The 18497-nt window shown below is 47.5% G+C and overlaps 5 protein-coding genes across 9 annotated transcripts; 2 read left to right on the plus strand and 3 right to left on the minus strand.

Moving 5' to 3' along the window:
• Nucleotides 1-173: 173 nt before the first annotated feature.
• On the minus strand, nucleotides 174-4765 carry cdr2a (cerebellar degeneration-related protein 2a). 2 transcript variants are annotated; one of them, XM_003964628.3, is made up of 7 exons: nucleotides 4532-4765; nucleotides 3320-3432; nucleotides 2691-2839; nucleotides 2424-2600; nucleotides 1703-2002; nucleotides 1374-1623; nucleotides 174-1305 (listed from the first exon to the last, which is right to left on the minus strand). In XM_003964628.3, the coding sequence occupies exons 1-7, from the start codon at nucleotides 4608-4610 to the stop codon at nucleotides 1030-1032; spliced, it is 1344 nt and encodes a 447-aa protein (XP_003964677.2). In that variant the 5' UTR covers nucleotides 4611-4765; the 3' UTR covers nucleotides 174-1029. The 2 variants fall into 2 exon arrangements, with proteins under 2 accessions (XP_003964677.2, XP_029691909.1); XM_029836049.1 differs by having other exon boundaries at nucleotides 1703-2044.
• A 171-nt stretch (nucleotides 4766-4936) lies between these two features.
• On the plus strand, nucleotides 4937-8160 carry mfsd13al (major facilitator superfamily domain containing 13a-like). The gene is made up of 7 exons (XM_003964627.3): nucleotides 4937-5493; nucleotides 5614-5928; nucleotides 6004-6423; nucleotides 6495-6649; nucleotides 6735-6818; nucleotides 6902-7033; nucleotides 7485-8160. Exons 1-7 carry the CDS (start codon nucleotides 5281-5283, stop codon nucleotides 7624-7626), a joined length of 1461 nt encoding a protein of 486 aa, XP_003964676.3. The 5' UTR covers nucleotides 4937-5280; the 3' UTR covers nucleotides 7627-8160.
• On the minus strand, nucleotides 7234-10204 carry si:ch211-139g16.8 (immunoglobulin superfamily member 6). Of its 3 annotated transcripts, none has more exons than XM_011603949.2 (7): nucleotides 10014-10204; nucleotides 9700-9788; nucleotides 9294-9623; nucleotides 9118-9215; nucleotides 8999-9031; nucleotides 8722-8829; nucleotides 7234-8650 (listed from the first exon to the last, which is right to left on the minus strand). In XM_011603949.2, the coding sequence occupies exons 2-7, from the start codon at nucleotides 9746-9748 to the stop codon at nucleotides 8600-8602; spliced, it is 669 nt and encodes a 222-aa protein (XP_011602251.1). In that variant the 5' UTR covers nucleotides 9749-9788; nucleotides 10014-10204; the 3' UTR covers nucleotides 7234-8599. The 3 variants fall into 3 exon arrangements, with proteins under 3 accessions (XP_011602251.1, XP_029691912.1, XP_029691911.1); XM_029836052.1 differs by having other exon boundaries at nucleotides 9294-9456; nucleotides 9553-9623; nucleotides 9700-10204; XM_029836051.1 differs by having other exon boundaries at nucleotides 9294-9480; nucleotides 9553-9623; nucleotides 9700-10204.
• A 137-nt stretch (nucleotides 10205-10341) lies between these two features.
• LOC101066257 (ER lumen protein-retaining receptor 2-like) lies at nucleotides 10342-14041 on the plus strand. Its single transcript, XM_003964614.3, has 5 exons — nucleotides 10342-10592; nucleotides 11848-11948; nucleotides 12027-12185; nucleotides 12272-12524; nucleotides 12995-14041. Exons 1-5 carry the CDS (start codon nucleotides 10502-10504, stop codon nucleotides 13027-13029), a joined length of 639 nt encoding a protein of 212 aa, XP_003964663.1. The 5' UTR covers nucleotides 10342-10501; the 3' UTR covers nucleotides 13030-14041.
• On the minus strand, nucleotides 13698-17696 carry LOC101068971 (promethin). Of its 2 annotated transcripts, XM_029836050.1 has the most exons (6): nucleotides 16992-17696; nucleotides 15701-15788; nucleotides 15389-15476; nucleotides 15013-15181; nucleotides 14789-14928; nucleotides 13698-14695 (listed from the first exon to the last, which is right to left on the minus strand). In XM_029836050.1, the coding sequence occupies exons 1-6, from the start codon at nucleotides 17131-17133 to the stop codon at nucleotides 14642-14644; spliced, it is 681 nt and encodes a 226-aa protein (XP_029691910.1). In that variant the 5' UTR covers nucleotides 17134-17696; the 3' UTR covers nucleotides 13698-14641. The 2 variants fall into 2 exon arrangements, with proteins under 2 accessions (XP_029691910.1, XP_011602249.2); XM_011603947.2 differs by lacking the exon at nucleotides 16992-17696 and having other exon boundaries at nucleotides 15590-15725.
• Nucleotides 17697-18497: the final 801 nt, after the last annotated feature.

Here is an 18497-nt window from a genome sequence, read left to right on the forward strand (position 1 = left end):
GAGCCGAGCTAAGCTAAACTAGCTAAACTAAACTAGCTAAATGCTAATATCAACGGCTGCTCAGTCATTAGTTTGAGGCCCATAATTAAAACTATGTGCTTGTGCTTATGATCTTACCAATATTTATCCCTTTATGCAAACGAGGAATTAGTTCAGAGCTGGATGGGGAAATGTCTTTAACATTTCATCAAGTTTTTATTTGTACATAACCAGAAAATAACAATATTCACAGCTTGACCTCTGGTTTAGTGTAGTTTTGAGTAAGATTATCTCTCGTGAGTATAACATGGAGCAGAAAATGAAATATTGTCCCCCTTTATTCACATACTATTAAATTCCAAATATTCAGAGGATTAAGCAATACAGAACTTGGAATTATTTCTTATGTGATTGAATTTAAATCTACTTAAAAAAAACAACATAATTTCTTCATCTGCTTTTGGTTTATTACCAAATGTAAAAAGAAGCACCACAGTGTGTATCTAGTCTCACATTGTTCACTTTGATCAATAATGCAATAGAGAAAATAAATACTAACTTTTTCCAAAACTCCAAAAACCTAGGAAAAAAATAAATAAAACCAAAACAAATCAGTCATAAAAGTGCAGTTTTGTGTCCTGGCAGAGAGACAATTGTCAGAAGGTGTCAACAGACATAAAACAACAAACAAACAAAAAACTGATTGTTATCAGGTGACCCGCTAACAGCAAAGCTAATAATCAGAAACTCCTGAGAATTTAGTATTACTACAATATTTCTATCCTATTAGGTTTCAGCATTTGTGCTTATGCAAGTTGTACTTAACAGCCAGGTGACGTGATTAACGTTCGGCCACGTGAGCAGGGAAAACTATCGCAAATGGACATAATACTGAAGATATAGAGGACAGAAAACAAATTTGATCAGAGCTCTGCAACCGTATCTCTTACTCTATCTCCTTTATCTTTATGTAACATACCTTACAGTTTCCTTCCGTAACAGGACTAAAATGCCCCAGTGCACACCAACCAAAGCTCTACGCAGCTGGGATCAGAACCCCTGAGAGGGGTCTCCCGAACGACTGCCCTTAGCCAGACGTTTGCTCTCGCTCAGGTCTATTTTGGTCTTCTGGATGCGGGTGAAGATCTCGTGGAAGAGCGCCTTGTACTCGGGCTGCTGGCCCTCATCCTGCGGGAACGCCGGCGAGCTGGAGAGTCGGCGGCGGGGCCCGACGCTGGCGGCGGGACAGTTGGCGGTTTGGACGGCTTTGTGACTGTGCTGGTCGGAGGCCTGCTGGCAGCGCTCCAGCAGCTCGTTATACTTCACCTGCGAGACATCACTTTAATCAAGCGAAAAAGCCAAAACCGCGTCTGAACGTTTCCGGAGAACGCCACCTGCAGCGCGCTGTACTGCGCGTCCACCTCGTTGAGCAGCGAGATGCCCCTCCGCTTCACCGCCTCCGCTCGTCTGATGCACAGCTGCTCGTGGCCGCGGCGGATGTCGTCTGCCCTCAAAAAGCCGTCGCTGTTGCACCGTTGCCGGCCGTGCCGCGTTGGCTCCTCCCCCTTCTCCACCGTCTCGGCTCTTTCCTCGGAGATGAAGAACACCGTGTCGGGCACCAGCATCTGCTGCGGCCTCCTGACGCTGGTGGAGGCGGAGACAGACAGTGAAGAACTGGGGAAATGGAGAAAAGCTCTCGGAGTCCGCTCGGTCTGGCCCCCACCTGTTGGCGCAATCCGCACGCCACTGAAGCCGCAGCTGCTCCACCTCGGCCTCCAGCTCCTTCTGTCTGGCCCGGCAGCCGTCCAGCAGGGCCAGCCTCTGCTCCAGACCTCGGTTCTCCTTGACCGTCAGCTCCATCTCCTGTTCCGCCGCCTCCCTTCGGCTCCTCTCCGCTGCCATCTGGCTGTGGAGGGTCTTAATGGAGCGCTGCAGGGCGGCGTTCTCTTCTTCTGGGTCTGGACGCATTTCTCGCCAGCAGGAAGAGGCTTGCTGCGACCAGAGTCCATCCAGGTGTAGAACACTGTGGGGGAGGGGGGGCAGGTCGGGCTTGAAGTGACGGCATCTGCTCATCAAATTTAACCTTCAGTTTGATCACACCGTGAATGTTTTATTTCAAATCTGTCTTTGGCACAAATAGGCAAAAAGATACAGGAGGAAAACGTCATTATGTTTTCATTCACGTCTAATCTCTGAACAGCTCAACAGAAGAACTGAAACAACGGTGGCGGGTTTGTATCTGGAGGAACACCGCTGACAACAGGAGGATTAACTTCCTCTTATGGATTATGTCTAACAGAGTCCGTCTGACCTTCAGTAGGTGGCAGACGAAGGGCCGAAACAGTCGCGCCAAGAGGCTAACGGAGGCCCAGACGACACACGGCAGCTTTTCTGCTCTCATGATGTCCTCCTGAACAACCACACACACACACACACACACACACCTGTTTTGGTGCACGTCGTACAACTCTTTGAGGCAGGAAACACTCTGCGAGCCGATGCTGCGGCGCTGCTCTGCCAGCTCTCTCTTATTACGCTCCACCTGGGCGGACTTGAGCTCCTCCACCTGAGCCTGCAGGTCCTCCATGTAGGTCTGAAGGCCGTCGATGGTCTCTGTTAGACTGGAGAGTTAAAAAGGAAGAAAAAAACCTGCTGAATGAAAACGATGGAATTAGCATTCAACTGCTCCGATTCTCTTTAGGCCCGCTGACCTGTGGATCTTCTGCTGGGCCAGGCGGTTGTCCCGCACCAGCCTCTGGTTGCCTTGCTCCAGATCCTTGGCGGCCATGTCCAGCTGATCGTACACTTTTGCGTGCTGGTCGTTCATGTGACGCAGCAGATCCACCTGCTTGGTCAGGTACTGTCGAACAGAACAAGCTAACGTGAGCTAATGCACGCGTGGGTCAGATTTTTGGTTCTGGTTAAAAGGAACCTGACTGAGAGCAGCAGCATGGCAGTAAACGCCATTAATGCTGGCTGGGGTCAGCTGGGTGGCAGCGCCGCATAAAGATGAGGGTCAGTGGGATGTATGGGATTACATATCAACCTCCATAAATCCTCCAGCCCTTGGGCCTCTTAATGCCGACGACTAATCAAAGCTACAAACAAATGACGGCCATCACCGGCGTTTGCGTGCATGTCGTTGAGCTCAGCCCGGTCGGAATGTCTCAGACTCGAAATACAAATCCCGACTGTGCACGCACCCACACCCAGTCCAGAACACACCAGCAAGGGCTGACTGTGGCCAAGCCGAGGCTGCAGGGCGTAAAGGCGTGTTTAGAACGATCACAGCTCGCTCCCAGACGGGCTTAACCGCCGCTCCCGTCCCGACATTTCTCACCTCGATCTCCAGCAGCTGCTCGTGGTTGGTGGAGTACATCTGCTGCAGGGCCTGCTCAAGCTCATGGTTCCTGTCCAGGAGCGTTTTCCCCAGCTCCGCCGCCAAGTGGAGATCTGTAAACACGGGGCAGCCGCGTCAACACAAGGTGCGAAGCAAGCGCCGACGCCCTGAGACCTGCAGAGGATGTGAGCGCATGTGTGAAGGGGCTCAACACGCACGGACAGGACAGCCATTGTCTCCTCCTGCTGAGAGATTCTCCAGACGAAGCGCACGAGAATCCGAGGAATGCCTTGGGATCTCCTTGTGACCCATCCTCCCACTAAAATCTGGATCTCGTACCACGGCAGCTGTGAATAAACCCACTTGAGGCGGCGTGAAGCACCCCTTATGTGGACATAAACCCACTAGTAAAATCTCTCATGAATTTCAATTGATTAGTCGGTGGGTTTTGCTCATGAAACCAACGCGAGAGCAGAGTTGCACGTGAACACGAGAGGGGCGACACGCACAAACAATTCAAGGAAACGAAGACCTCGAGTGTTGCAAGCCGTGTCTTTTAGTGCAAACGGACATGAACTGTGATTCACTACTGCTTTAATGCTACGGTGGTGGAGAGATGACACGTTTTCCTCCCTTTATGTATAAAAAAACAAGAGTATTTTCAGCTTTTTGGGCTGCACGGTGGGGGGGTTGCAGGAAGCTGATGCCATCACTCACCATAACAAATCAGTTCTGCAGCGAAAGTTCCCACAATCTGAACCTTTTATCAGGTCATCAGTTTAATTATGCGAGTGATTCGTTACTTACAGCTGACGAAGGTTTCATTCATCAGAAAAAGTTATCGCCGAATTTATTAAAGAAAAACACAGCAGATTTTTTTTTTTTTTAAAGAAAAAAACCCCCACATACGTGCCAAACCCCGAGTGGGTTTAATGGCGATCAAAAAACTAAATCACTAAGTTAAGAATAAAGATACATTCTGAATGTTTTCTGTTTTCCCCTTGGCGGTATTAATTAATCAAACATCTAATTTATAAAACCCACGCTGTATGTTAAAATACATTAAAGTTCCAGCCGGAAACAGCAGTGGACACAGGACCTGGCCATATCTTTAATATAAAGGTAACAACAATATTTGTGCCAATAACAATGACGCCAGGGCACAGCCAGAGTTTAGGGTGCGACTACAGCCCAGACTGAAGTGGACATTACCGTGTTCCAGGTCCCGCGGGTCGTACCAAACTTCTCCATTCTTCTCAAAGTCCTCCTCCAAGATCACATCAGTTAACATTGTGCCGCAGCCAACGCGAACAAAGGCTCCACCTCTTCAGAAACCTGGCAGACAGGTGTTGCTCAGGTCCGAGGCTTGGAGCCGCCCGTCGAGGGGAACATCCTCCCGGAGTTGTGAGCATCCGTCTGTTGTGTGCAGCAACGTGGCAAATCTAATACACGCTAACATCCGGTAGGTGGCAGATATACGGCTGGATCTACTTTTAATCTTTCATTTTTACAGCGTTTCAACATTACGCTCAATTGAACTCAATACTACAGATACCCGAGGCTACTGGGGATGCTTAAAAGAACGCCGAAAATAGTTATTCAAACATTTTTTTTTCAATCAAATTTCAAATGTGTTTATATTTTTTAACTTCCTGCTTCCTCATTCCTGTGACGAATCAGGATGTAGACTGAAGAAGACAGACGGACTCCTGAGCCAATCACACGTGCGCCCGTTCATTTAAGCCCCGCCCCGAACGTCTGTTTTGGCCCGGTTCCTGCATATTTCATGGCTTCACGTCAGGACTGTGAGATCGTGAGGACAGTTTTTTTTAAAATGAGATTACCTGAACAGGGCGTTTTATTTGGTCTCTCGTGCCTTTTGAACAACATTGCTAATAGCTGTAATAATTGCCGATAACACGGTTGAATAACGCTGTAAATTCGAAACGACGGCAGCAGCCATGAGCACGGAGGAGAAAATGGGCTCAGGTGTGCGTTCCGGTACGATGACCACGGGCCAAAACTGGCTGAACTTTAAGGTCAATCAAGCCGCTCTGGCTTATGCCATGACAACGCTGGGAGCCTCCATGATTAACAACATATTCTCATTCTACTATGTCAAACTCTTTATTAATGAATACAAAACATCGGAGACAGCTTTCCACCAATCACAGGTGCGTAAATCATTTCTATTAAATTTGTAAAGAAAATTTGTTGGGACCCCAGTCACGTCCTGGGCTTTGGTGAGATCGACGACGTTTCTGCTCCTGTCAGCGCGGCTCCTTCCTCCACAGTTGGTGTTCATGGTGTGGAATGCGTTCAACGACCCTCTCTTTGGGTACCTGCAAGACAACTCGAGGATGCGCTGCTGCTCCCAGCGCCGCCTGTCCATCCTGTATGGGGCTCCACTCTACTCGCTGAGCTTCCTTCTGCCCTGGTTCCCGTGGAGATCCTATTACCCCGGCGACTGGTTGAGCGGCTTGCACCTGATGGTGGCTCTCTGCGCTTTTGATGGTCTGCTCACGTTCGTGCTGCTGGCACAATGCGCGCTGTTTGCAGAGATCTCCAGCAACCATCGGAACCGGATCCGACTCGTGCAGTACGGTCAGGTACTGGACCAGATCCTCCAGAAGCCTGCGGGGGTCAGTGTCCGGCTCTCTCACCCTGTCTCTGTTCCCTCCCAGGTAGCCTCTCTCATGGGCTCCTCCAGCATCCTCTTCTGTGGCGTCCTCTCTAGAAACATGGAGGACTTTGCAGCTTTCCAGGCGTTCTCGGTGCTGGTCGCGGTGCTGAGCTGTTGCTGCATGCTCTACACGGGCTTCTACAGCCAAAGTCGCTACGATTACAAAGGCTGCAGTCCTGGGGAAGCGTGCATCGCCGACCAGACTCCGCCAGTTTCCTTCGCTATGCTGAGAACTTTGATGTGGCAGATCCTGACCAACGGGGACTTCCAGCTTTTCGTCACGATGAACTTCTTCCAGGTGTTCATGGTGGCTTTCCTGAATAATTTTACGATGATCTTCACCGAGCAGCTGATTCCCGCGAATGTGCTTCCGCCGCTGGCCAAGAGCCTCATGTACGGAGCCGGATTCATCTGCCCGCAGGTACCGTCTGCACCAGCACCGGCCTCCAAAGCCTTTTGTGTTCTTCTCTCGACTCTTCTCGTGTCTCCCAGCTGTTAGTACTGAGCTGTCAGCGTCTCCTCCACGACATCGGCTATTACAGGATCATCCTCTACACCTTCTACCTGGAGGCTGGTCTGGCCGCTCTCGTCCTCGTCCTTGGTCCCCAACGCTACTACGTCCTGGCCTTTTTTCTCACCTTCACCATGTATGTGAGCAGCAGCTGCTAAAATTTGCTCCGGCTCCTTTCCGGTGTCATGGAGCTCGCTCTAAACTGCTCTTGTCCTGTGTAGGGTTTTAATCCAAGCCTGCTTCAGTCTTTTTGGTTTGCCTCTGGCCGACATCATTGACGCAGACCTGCTGAAGCACAAACGCAGGTAACGGATAAAAGATAAATATTGATCGACGCAGACAGGAGTCCTTTAAAACGGGTCCATCTCTTTTTTTCCCCCCTGTCTAGCTCTCCTCTCTCTTCTATGGTGTTCGGTACCAATGCTCTGTTCACTAAGCCGGGTCAGTCGCTGGCCCCCATGATGGTGCTCAGCATCCTCAACCAGTTTGGATACGAACGTCGAAAGGATGCAGCTGAAGCGTAAGAAATAAACATGATTTGAATCTGATGATTTAAAAAAAAAAAAAAAAAAAAGATCTAAGGAACAACATCAGAGCCTTCCAGGTTCAGTGAAATCATGAAAGAGTGTGAGAAAGATTAGAAGTTGCCCGTTTGATGCCAGCACACTTTAAAACCTGCAAATAGTAAAAAAAAGAAACTTGATCAAGAGGTGGCAGCGCTTTGTTTTAAAGTTCATTTTTATTATAATTCAAATTTTGTATTCTGGAAACCAGAGCTACTGATAATGCCCTAACCTCTGTTTAATGACTTTTGTACATATTTGGAGAAGGCAAGTTAAACGCACAAGCTGCTCGGCAACTATCACAATTACGTCTTTAACTCGACTGAACTGGGGAAAAAAAGGTTCACGACTCGTATATGTTCTATGGTCGTCACCAGGAGTGAACTAACTGGGTTATTTTGTCCGCAGGGACCTGCAGCTCCTCCACAGCGTCATGTTCTACTTGGTGTGCCTGGTGCCCATGTGTGTGGCCACGGTGCAGGCTCTGGTCTGGAGGCACTACTCCATCCGCAACAGTCACACGGTGGACACGAAGTACATCGACAGCTAGCTCGGCCGCCCCTGAGAGAGCGGAGGGATGTTACTTCACCAGGGAAATTCTTTATTACTGCTGTAACTAAGGTGTTTTTTAAATCACAAACTGGATTTAACCTGATATACTGTGATTACGTGGGATCTTTAACCAGTGGATTCAGTTTTGGGTGATTAAGGAAGTTTATTTGTTCTTGCCTAACGACCCCTGTCACCTGACTCGGGTTTCTTTTTCTAATTTCTTTCCTTGAAAGCGGGGGTGGCGATCAGTTCTGACCTTTTGTCCACTGGCTGACCTTAGCGGGCGCGCTCTGTGGGAGCACTAGCCCAAACAGGCCTGTTTTTGCCCTTTTGACAGGTGCAATAAACGATAATAGGATTAAATGAAGGAACAATCTGAGCAGCGAAACTGCAACGGGGAAAACAAAAGGCCACGAATGGCGGCTGTCGGACAGCAAATTCAAACGACACGGCCACACCGCCGCTGGAGCTAAAGGTCCAGACGTGGGAACAAAAGCTGAGTCGACAAAATAAGCAGTTCCAATAAGCTCAAGGTTTTCAGTGGTGTCTGTATTTTAGTCCAGAATCAAGTTTGTTCCATCAGGACTTTGTTTGCTAATATCAAGCGTCATGAAATAGGTGTAAATCACTCTGGAGCCTTAAAGACAAAACAAAGTTGCCTTACTGTCAATATAAATCAGGTTTTAAGTCACTCCAGCTGAGACAGGGCTGTGACCCTTCAAACACTTCTTAAAAGCACCTTTTCACAAAAGTAGCAGGACGTGTGTCTTAAAAATAAAAAATTCAGCGGGTGAAAATAACTGATGATCTGCCGCAGCCATGACGGTTGCTCAGTTTATTCTGCTCGCACGTTCCTTTCCACGTCTGGATGAATCCAAAGATGAATAAACTGTCCTGTCCGGACGGTCGGCGTCCACCTCGTCTCTGTTTCTCATTGGACTCGAGCGGTGAAACTTTGTCCCCTCCGAGCGTCAGTTGGCCGTTTCGACCGTCTCCACGTTTTGATAGACGTCGTCGTCCTCCTGCAACAGAGGGAGATTTTAGAGACCGAGCGTGCAGACCGTCCCGTAGAATCCAGCAGATCAGGATCCACCTCAGTCTGAGGACTCTTGCTGCTGTTCTGTTTGTGTGGCTCCCTGAACTTCTTCCTGTGCATTTCCTGCAGCACGTCTCTGAATTGAATCTTTTTGATCGAGTTGTGCTGCGGAGAAAAGTGGACAACAGAACCAATTTTCTTCCTTCCCTACGTTAATCTCAAGTAAAGCCACTTCAGCGGTGTCGTAAGAGCCACCCCGACTGGCTCTCTTCCTCTTTTGGCCGCTCAAAAGAAAATCTTTAAAGTTCAAAAGAAGCTGAAAATCAGCACAAACCTTATCGATTTGGTGAATCTTCCTGCAGCCGTACTGCACAAAGACAAACATTTTCAGTACGGAAACAAATTCAAAGCAAAGTGTTTCTTTTTTTGTTTTTTTAATTTTTCCTTATTTACCTTCTTTACAATAAGGGTCACCATAGCCAGGCTGTAGACTGTCAGGAGCGTGAACACCACCCACAGATAGGTGTTGGTCGCCATAGTTTTGTTCCACTCTTTAAAAAAAAAAAAAAAGAGCAAACAGGATGTGTCTCTCCAACCGCTGCCCACCTTTCAGCCCTCCCAGCTCTCACCCTTCACGACGAGGGTGGTGCCCGGGCCCACATGCTGCATCCCTCGGCCCGGTTTCCCCTGCAGCGCCGCGGCGCAGTAATAGATCCCGCTGTCGTTGGTGTGGAGCGCGCTGATCTGCAGAGACGCTCCATCCAGCTTGTATTTGTCCGAATTTTCGCCCGGCTTCAGGAGAATGTGGGAGTTTTCCTTGAATAAAAACCACTCATATTTCCAGGGTTGAGTGTGGCATTCCGGATTAACAGTGCACGAAAGGACAACCTTATTTCCTGCTTTTCTCCAGATGATCCTGGGCTCCTGTGATAAGCAAGTCAAGGTGTTCTTCATACAGTCTAGGGTGGACAAACACGACCGATTAAGCATCTGTTTGGAGCAGTCAGATTAGGCTCTAATCACACAAGATCTTACCTGATAATGTCAAATAGCTGAGCAGGAGAGAAACCCAAAGCAGCTCCATCGCTCTACAGCTTGTCAATGTCACAAGGCTGTCTAAAGGGCTGACAACATGGGAAGTGGCTATTACTGCACTTCCTCAACCCTTATTTTCAACACTTTCCTAAAGCTGTGTGAAGTGCGGGGTTTACCAGTTTTCTTTATTTTGTAAAAGTAATTCTAACAATTGCCAATTCAGCAGATGTGAATCTTTTGTCTAATAACAAAAAGCCCACCGGCTCCACCCCTGAATATATATGAAATATATGGAATGAATCATTTAACTCCACCTGATTCCGGCAAAATGGTATTCAGTGATCAGTGGGGTCGCTCCATAGGTCAGTCGAGGCGAGATTAATTTGGGCTAAAAGGTCAATTTAAAGTACAGAAGAATTATGGAGTGCGGGTTGCTTTTATTGCCATCTTGCTCACACACCTACACCGACATGCGGTTATTACACAAGAGTTTTGCAGCAGTGTGCACGAATGTTGAAGCGTCGCGTCCGGCGATCAACTCTGCTCCTCGTAGGCGGGTCGATCCCCGCCGTGGATCCGATTCCGGTCCAATCAAAGCGCGCCCGTGTGTTTTTTCACGCCCCCTTCCACGTCGACCTGCACTTTCGCCATATTTTCAACCCGTGTGGACCCCGCACCCCGGTTTAGCAGCAGCTTCAGGAGGATACGCGCACGAACCGGCCGGTGTTCGGTGTGGAACGATCCGAGGAAGGAAAAGGGAATTCTGCGTTAGCCCGCTAGCTGCGTCCGTCTTTCTGCGACCATGAATATCTTCAGGCTGACAGGAGATCTCTCTCATCTGGCTGCGATCATCATCCTGCTGCTCAAAATATGGAAAAGCAGGTCTTGTGCAGGTGAGCCAAATAAGTCAAAGTTGGCTGATCTCGGTCAAATTGCATGCGTTGTCTGCTCCGTTCTTCGAGTTTTAACTGTTAAAGCGTCCCCGGCTTTGCTGTCTGCTAACCATGTTAGCCACATGCTAACTTGTCTGATTCATTCATTAAAAATGTCGACAATGGGAGATCGGAAACGTTTACCCGCTCCTCCTAAAATCGTCCATCTCCAGTAGCGAAATATACCTTAGACGTTTACGTCGGTGGGGTTATTATACGAACCTGACAGAGAGCTAACTTTATAGTGATTACCGTATGGGATAGCGGTTGTGACAGCTAAAGCTACGTTAGCCAGCCGCCAAAGTCAGCCCGTTATTTTAGACATTCTTGCGATATTTCCGTCATCACTTGTTGGCTATGGGTCCCCACTGTTTTTCTGATTCACAGAAACGATCACATTCTTCGTATTGAATCACTTCCACTAATGTAAATTTTAATTTTGTGGTCTGGGACTCGATTTTTTTAGTCTGGCTTCTGACGTGGCGTTCTAGAAGGCGCTACGGAAGTAGCAGGCTAATCTGCTAATTAGTTAGTTTCTATTTTCAAACGGATTCTTCCCGTTTGATCGATTTAACACAACGACCCTTTATTATTTTAAATGATAGCAATAAATATTTGGTTAAAAATACTATATACTATACGATAACAGTTACAGCTGAAGACACATCTGTATTGATGTTTAATAAACTAATAAACTTTAATCAATGCACAACTCCAAGGGTTGATGATTTCGAGGAGGAACAATCGATGCAAAGACAGACATTAACACAGGATCCTTAAATGTGATGTAAAGAGATGTGATACAGAGAGGAAAGAAAGAACAAACAGTGAAATAGTCAGACAAATTGCACATGTTGACGTGTTTACATCCAATGATCCTATAGAGCAATGACTGCTGTCACCAGCACCATTGCTTTGAGATAGGACATGCCATAAAGGATAAATACACACACACTCACACCTAAATTGCAGTGGTCTGTTCGGTATCTTTTAGTGTTGATGTCCTTGGTAAAGAGAGTTGTTGTTATGGTTTCCGCCCCAGAAGGTTATCAGTTTTAAAGATGGGAGTAGTTAAGCGAACCAAATCCAATGGTGGGGAAAAGGGTATTCACCATCTCTCCAGTAGATGTCACTGTTCAAAAAGAGACACGTTCCGTTGATTCGAGCTGTTTTAATGGCAAAATGCAACCTAACGTGTCTGTTTATTTTCTCCAAGGTATTTCTGGAAAGAGCCAAATCTTGTTTGCCATAGTGTTCACCACACGCTACTTGGACCTGCTGTCCACCTTCATCTCGCTATACAACTCGTGCATGAAGGCAAGTGTCCATCAGCCCCCAGGACTCCATCCTTAACCATCCCTCAGTCCCTTAAATAATCATCTGTCCTCTCACCAGGTGATCTACATCGGGTGCGCTTACGCCACAGTCTACATGATCTACATGAAGTTCAGGGCCACCTACGATGGTAACCATGACAGTTTCAGGGTGGAGTTTCTAGTGGTTCCTGTTGGGGGTCTTGCAGTTCTTATCAACCATGACTTCTCCTTTATGGAGGTTGGTTCAGCTTCCTTCAAAGTTTGAATTGGCCCCTGATCCCGTTTTGGCACACTAACATGTACTGTAAATGCACCCGCCACCAGATCCTTTGGACCTTCTCCATCTACCTGGAGTCAGTGGCAATCCTTCCTCAGCTCTTCATGATCAGCAAGACCGGCGAGGCGGAGACCATCACCACTCATTACCTGTTCTGCCTGGGCCTGTACCGGGCCCTCTACATCTTCAACTGGGTCTGGCGTTTCTATTTCGAGGGCTTCTTCGATCTGATCGCCATCGTGGCCGGAGTGGTGCAGACTATCCTGTATTGTGACTTCTTCTACCTTTATGTCACAAAAGGTGGGTTTGCTCATGCTGGGAGGCACTTATGTGGTTTGTTTCTGCTGAGTCATGTTCTTTGGACAATTTTGATGATGTTTTTTGTCCTACTTTTTCTGGAAACTTTACAGTCCTGATAAAATTAGATGAGTTGACCTTTTGTAATGGGAAAGAAACAAATCTCTCTCTGTTTGGGAGGCCCTGAGACTGTTTTTCCCCACATCTCCACATCCAAACTACCTCATTTAAATGAGGAACAGCATCTTTTTGTTCCTCCTCCTGCGTTGACATGTGCACTGTCATCATCACATCATTCTAATTAATCGACACGCTCCTCTTGAGGGGTGAAATGCGCCATACGTCCACAAAGGTCTCCTTGTTTTGAGGATAATAGTTCCGTGAAGTGCAAATTGATTTCTGAAGGCGAGAGCGTTTCTCACTGAAGAGTCCTCGAGAATCCAGAGTTAATGAATCTTTCTGTCTCTCCTCAGTGCTGAAAGGCAAGAAGCTGAGCCTGCCGGCGTAAAACTCGCAGCAGACGGCGACTCCCAGCAGACTCGGGGTGAGGGTGTGTGTTGAGATGACCCATCTCGCAACCCGCAGCAACTGAGACGGAGCACCAACTATCGGGGTGGGGGGTGTGGGGGGTGTTGGGGGTTACACTAGTCTTCTTGTTGATTGCTGATTGAACTGGTAGACGCCAACAAACACCAGAGCTGAACCGATACACATCCGGGTCCATTTCTGGGCCTCTGCGTTCAGCGTCTTTGCCTTAAATTCCTTTTCATCGATACTCAACTAGGAGAAAAAGGCTTTTTTTTTTTTTCTACATGTGAGGTGTACACGCTTGTTTTGTTTTTTTTGGGTTTTTTTTTCTATCGTGTCACGAAAAAGGGTCGACTCCAGAGAAGAAGCTTGTTTGGCTCTAAAATGCACAAATGTACAGTCTTATTAAAGAGCGAGATAAAAGTGATGCAACGGTGCCTGTTAAGGATTGTGTCCATTTTCCCTCAGTATTGTTGGATTTGTTCTTTTTCTTTTACGGTGACCACATACATGTAAATCACACGATGTTTGAGGAGTCCAACGGATGTCAGACATTTCTCAGATTGATATTTTTAATGCATTATTTTGTCTTTTTTAAAGCAAAACTCACACGATGGTTTGATGCTTCATATGCCAGTCTTTTTTTATTTTTTATTTGTCCAAGTCGACTAATAAAATTTGTTAGGAAGATACATAGTGCATGTAGGCAAGTCTGTCTGCTGCACCTGAGTAAAGCAATAATACACGGTCAGTTGTTAATGACAAAAAAGGTGTGCAGATATTTGGGATTGCCCGCGACTTCGTTTTTGATGTTTCAGCTCTTCACATCGGACGGACTCGACGCGGTGCTGCTCGATGAACCGGTGGCGTTTGTCCAGTTGGTGCAGAAAATCACAAGTTGAAAGTCTTTGTAACTTCAGTTTGCCATTCCTAAAGAATTGTTTCCTTTTTTGCATGATATCACCTCCATTAAAGATTTTATGAGAATCGCCTACAAGTGTTTGTTTACTCCTCTTTGCTGCGGAGGTCGGGCGCGCCCCCATGGTGCCGAGCATCAACCAGTTGGATTTGTGTAATTTCCCCTGTTACTGAACCAAGAGTCTCTGTCACTGAAAGCTGTTTGTGATGAGGACACCACATAAGATTAGTGTCACAGAGATCATCTTTGCACATCTTTAGCTGTTTCCTCTGTGTAAAAAGACAATTGTGGAAACGTGCTTAAAAAACAACAAAGAAATTCACCCTATTTACATCTTAATGTTTTCCAATAAATACAATTTCTGCTCACAACCACCGGTGCCTGTAATAAACCCCAATAACATGTGATAAGCATCTGTTACTCTCTGCTGTGGAGTAACAGCACAAATATGACCGCTCGTTTAAGCCCGGGGCTAATAGTTAACAGCTGAGAGAATGCTCATTCTCTATTGACCTTTCAAGTTAGACGATAAAACGCCCATAAACATCCAGGAAGTCGACAGTAAACATTTTATACTGGTTTAGAAACCCAGAGCCTCTGTAGGGATTATTTTAAATTCATCCATCAGTCTTTAGTAGTGCAGATCAGAGGCTTCTGGACAGAATCGTGTCTATCACTGATCCTCAAGCAGCTTTGACCTTCCCCCCTCCTCCTCCTGGTGTTTGTGCTGATGACGGAGAAGAAAAAGAAACCTTTGATAAATTTGATTTATGATAAATTTGGGGATCTGGCCATGATTACGTCCAAATTGTGGCGTTACCTTTGTCAACCGCGGGTGGCTGAGGATGCTGGAAAGGACGAAATAAAACACGTTAAAGATGAGAGAAACCACCACGGAGAAGAAGGCCACCCCCACCAGGGCGCACAGCAGGCTCATCCCTCCAACAAACAGCAGGAGTCCTGGAGGAGGCAGACGACAGGTGGGTGGCTGCGGCCCACAGCAAGTGAACAACAAGGTCGGACTGGAGAGGCGGTCACACCTACCTTGAAAGAAAACAAACCCAGTGGCAGAAATGATGAAGGTCACGACGGCAAAGGCGAGGAAGAGTGCAACAGGCAGCACGGCGAAGGCAGCAAACAGCAGCAGCGTGGGAGCAAGGGTGGGGTGGCTGAGGAGGTACTGGCCAGGTCTGGTGCTCAGCAGCTGAGATACCTGCTCATGAGACAAAGATCATCATTTTTATGCATTTCTGTTCAACACGTGGCCAAAAATATTCATCCCTGCAGAATTAGCTTCTAATGTGAGGAATGCATGAGCACTAGCCTAGTGCACAGTGAAGGCACACAAACTTCTTGACAACAAAGAAGGGTCATCAATAACAGATCCTAACGACAGATCATAGAAATATTGACACGTTACCCTGGGGTCCTGACGGAGCTGCGTCATCAGGAGGGCCCAGTTCCCTCTCAGCTGTTCCGGGTCCCTGTCACCGTCCATCCTCACGCACCTGAATGGCAACAGTTCAAACTTGCAGCGAATTCCTTCCACACAATGAGGATCGGGGAGCCGCGCGGGGAACCACTTTTAAAACTCGCGCCAGAGTATGCGACAGAAACAAACCTGATCGTTGACCCCCCCAACCCGACCGGGAGCAATTTAACCAGATTACAACGACTCAAAGTGTTGATTAGAAGTTTGGTTCGGTTGCTTCCGCAGCGACAGGCAACGCACCCTGGTAAAGCCCCGCCCCCTCCGCCTTCTTCCCTTTCTTCCTCCACCTTCTGCTCCTCCTCCTCTTCAGAGACGCTGCTGCCACCTACTGGTCACACGAGTTACAACAGTTTAAAAGGTGTAAGACAAGGATAACGATTATTACCATGGTTACACTTTCTGCCTGCTTATAAATGAAGACAGTTTAAAATCAATACAATTTTGCGTCTGTAAGATAACAGTGTATTTTTCAAATTTGTTACAGTATAGATAGATAGATAGATAGATAGATAGATAGATAGATAGATAGATAGATAGATAGATAGATAGATAGATAGATAGATAAAATGTATTGACACATATGGCAGTGTGTATGTGTGTACGTGGTCGTGTGAGAGAGACACCAGTAGCGTTTCTGTAATCTGATTGGCGAATGCAATAATTCCAGTGTGTATCTGAGAGCACAGAGCCAGTGAAACATGCACAACTCAATAATGAGATTGATTTTAGAGCTGCAGCCAGGGCTGTTTTATAGCCACATGAGAAGTTCTGAGCACTCCAGAAGAGGAGGAGGTGGTGGGGGAGGTAATGGGATTTCCCAGTTTGCCTCCCTGCTGTCAGACTAGGAGAGTTCCACAAAAATAATGGCTGCACTTGGTTGATTTCTTCAACCTAGATGGCGACACAAGTCCGTAGCGCTGATTGGAATACGAAATGACCAAACATCATCACCAACTCTGATTACTTCTTCCGCCGCCCTGACAGCCATCACCCACAAATTAAGCTCTGCCCCTTGAGTTTTGTTTTGCATAAAGGTTTCGTGTTCTGATCCGAACAACACCGTGGAGACCTCCAGGGTCCGGCAGTGACAACTTATTTGGCCCTCTGGGCTGCTGGAAACACTAATTAATCACTTTCCAGTGTTGTATTGAGAGAAATTATTTAGTAGAAGGGAGGATGGACGCTCCATCTAGCTCTGCAGACCGCAAACACACTGAACCCGGTGAACCAGAGGAGCCAGCGGAGGGAAGGTTCTGCTGCAGGTTCTTTTTTTTTAATGAATTTACCTCCTACTGTTATTGAGTGGAGGAAAAACAAATCAAGGCATAAATCACGCTGAGCATGTACAGCTCTAAATGCTTCCGTCACTGTCCTGAACTGATCCGAAAACAGCGTAGCACATCATACTTAACTACCGCATATTCTTCCTGTGGCAAACATAATTCATGATGGTTTTTAACTGAAAACCACGGGATGAATGAGAATTAAACCTCGGGGTCGACCTTTTTCTTTTCGGAGTTTCATTTCAAACCTTTTTCCCCCTGTTGGACGAGATAAGCTGTGTCAAAGTTGTCCCGCGGCTCCCGGGACAAATGACTGCTGGGCCAACCCGCCTGCCCGAATGCAGAGGAAAATGGAACGTTCCAGCGTGTCCCGTATAGGCATGTATGCATCTGTGGGCGTCTGAGGGCGAATTCAAATTGACTCCATGATATGTTTACTAGCTGCAGCCACTCAATACTCTGCAGCCGGGCTGTGATGGATGGGCTGTCCGTTTCTAATTTGCATGTGCTGATTGTAAAAACTAATCACCACCAGGGGAGGAGCTCGGCGTAGTCCGAAAAACCTCCTGTGGCTCCACCGTGCACGTCCACAAAACTGCATCACGCCGCATAATTGACGTCTGGACCTCGCCGACACACAACAGCCGACGCCAGGTGTGATGTATGAGGACAGGAGGAGGATCTGGAGTTCTGTCTTTCTGTTCCCTCCGTGGTTGCGACGTGCACGTCTCCCCACCTTTCTTTGAAGTTGCGCGGCTGTGCACGGGGGGCATCTGTCCACTGGGGGGGAAAAATGTCTCCGCAGTCTGCTCTGTGTCAAATAAGATGGCCTTCATCGTCCACGGTTGTCATCGTGTTCAAAGACGGGAGGCTGTGTTTGGTGCCTCTGCCTCCACCTGAATCTCCCTGGAGAACAGAACAGGCTGCTGAGCAGGAAGGAATTAAGGGCATCAAAGCGCCTCGCCACCACCGCCAGTGTTACTACATAATAAAGACCCATTACACGGCTCATTTGTTGGCAGCAGGTCAGAGGCTAAGAGAAGGCACTGGGTTATCCTTCAGGTGGTGCCGTGGCGACTGAAGCTTGGAGGCCATCCTACGGCCTTCAGAGCTTCTGTGTTCGCCACCGCCGGCGCAGCTCCTGTCCGGAGCATCCCAGATGGATTTTTCATGGAGGTCACATCCACCTCACATCCATCTCTCAGCCTGAGCACTGGAGCTTTCTGAAGAACGCTGTCGTTGGAGGCGGGGCTTATTCATTTACTGCAGACCACCAGCAGAGGGCAGATGAGAGAAATATCACCATCCTTAAGAGTGTTTAGAAAAACTAAATAAAAAACACAGATTAGTTTCAGTCAACATTCATAGCAAATTAGATGCGAACGAAAAAGATTGTACATATATCGGAGGACGTGAGGCTCCCCTAAAGACAAAGGACGTTCTTTAAAGTTGGGTCAGTGGGTTTATATATTTTAGCAGCGGCTGAAAGAAAAATGGGCCACATCAGCGCGGCGTTGCCTTCTTCCCGCTCCTCATCAGATATGCAGTCCCCCCTCTCGGCGTCATTGTTTGATAGATTGCTGCTGCCGTTGGTTCTTGGGATTTGATACAGCGTCGGAGCGCTGATTAAGGAGGGAGAGAGCCGGAAACGAAAGCAGGATTAGCGGCAGGATGCACAGAAGAGGACGAGGAGGAGGAGGAGAGGCCATCATTAAAAGAAAGGCAGTGTTAGGGTAGGAGACGGCTGCGTGTGG

The sequence above is a fragment of the Takifugu rubripes genome, chromosome 5 (genome assembly GCF_901000725.2).
Source record: "Takifugu rubripes chromosome 5, fTakRub1.2, whole genome shotgun sequence".
Taxonomy (NCBI): Eukaryota; Metazoa; Chordata; class Actinopteri; order Tetraodontiformes; family Tetraodontidae; genus Takifugu; species Takifugu rubripes.

Excerpts from the sequence above, each read along its gene's own strand:
- cdr2a (XM_029836049.1), bottom strand. The coding sequence starts at position 4,610 with ATGTTAACTGATGTGATCTTGGAGGAGGACTTTGAGAAGAATGGAGAA. Across the intron at positions 1,624-1,702 it reads CGTGCGGATTGCGCCAACAG|CGTCAGGAGGCCGCAGCAGA; the intron begins GTGGGGGCCAGA and ends CGCCTCCACCAG. Across the intron at positions 1,306-1,373 it reads CGCAGTACAGCGCGCTGCAG|GTGAAGTATAACGAGCTGCT; the intron begins GTGGCGTTCTCC and ends GATGTCTCGCAG.
- mfsd13al (XM_003964627.3), top strand. The coding sequence starts at position 5,281 with ATGAGCACGGAGGAGAAAATGGGCTCAGGTGTGCGTTCCGGTACGATG. Across the intron at positions 5,929-6,003 it reads GACTCGTGCAGTACGGTCAG|GTAGCCTCTCTCATGGGCTC; the intron begins GTACTGGACCAG and ends GTTCCCTCCCAG. Across the intron at positions 7,034-7,484 it reads CGAAAGGATGCAGCTGAAGC|GGACCTGCAGCTCCTCCACA; the intron begins GTAAGAAATAAA and ends TTTTGTCCGCAG.
- si:ch211-139g16.8 (XM_011603949.2), bottom strand. The coding sequence starts at position 9,748 with ATGGAGCTGCTTTGGGTTTCTCTCCTGCTCAGCTATTTGACATTATCA. Across the intron at positions 9,216-9,293 it reads CACCACCCTCGTCGTGAAGG|AGTGGAACAAAACTATGGCG; the intron begins GTGAGAGCTGGG and ends TTTTTTTTAAAG. Across the intron at positions 9,032-9,117 it reads TGACCCTTATTGTAAAGAAG|TACGGCTGCAGGAAGATTCA; the intron begins GTAAATAAGGAA and ends GTCTTTGTGCAG.
- LOC101066257 (XM_003964614.3), top strand. The coding sequence starts at position 10,502 with ATGAATATCTTCAGGCTGACAGGAGATCTCTCTCATCTGGCTGCGATC. Across the intron at positions 10,593-11,847 it reads GAAAAGCAGGTCTTGTGCAG|GTATTTCTGGAAAGAGCCAA; the intron begins GTGAGCCAAATA and ends ATTTTCTCCAAG. Across the intron at positions 12,186-12,271 it reads ATGACTTCTCCTTTATGGAG|ATCCTTTGGACCTTCTCCAT; the intron begins GTTGGTTCAGCT and ends ACCCGCCACCAG.
- LOC101068971 (XM_029836050.1), bottom strand. The coding sequence starts at position 17,133 with ATGCATACATGCCTATACGGGACACGCTGGAACGTTCCATTTTCCTCT. Across the intron at positions 15,789-16,991 it reads CGTCCAACAGGGGGAAAAAG|TAGGTGGCAGCAGCGTCTCT; the intron begins GTTTGAAATGAA and ends TCGTGTGACCAG. Across the intron at positions 14,696-14,788 it reads GCCACCCGCGGTTGACAAAG|CACAAACACCAGGAGGAGGA; the intron begins GTAACGCCACAA and ends CTCCGTCATCAG.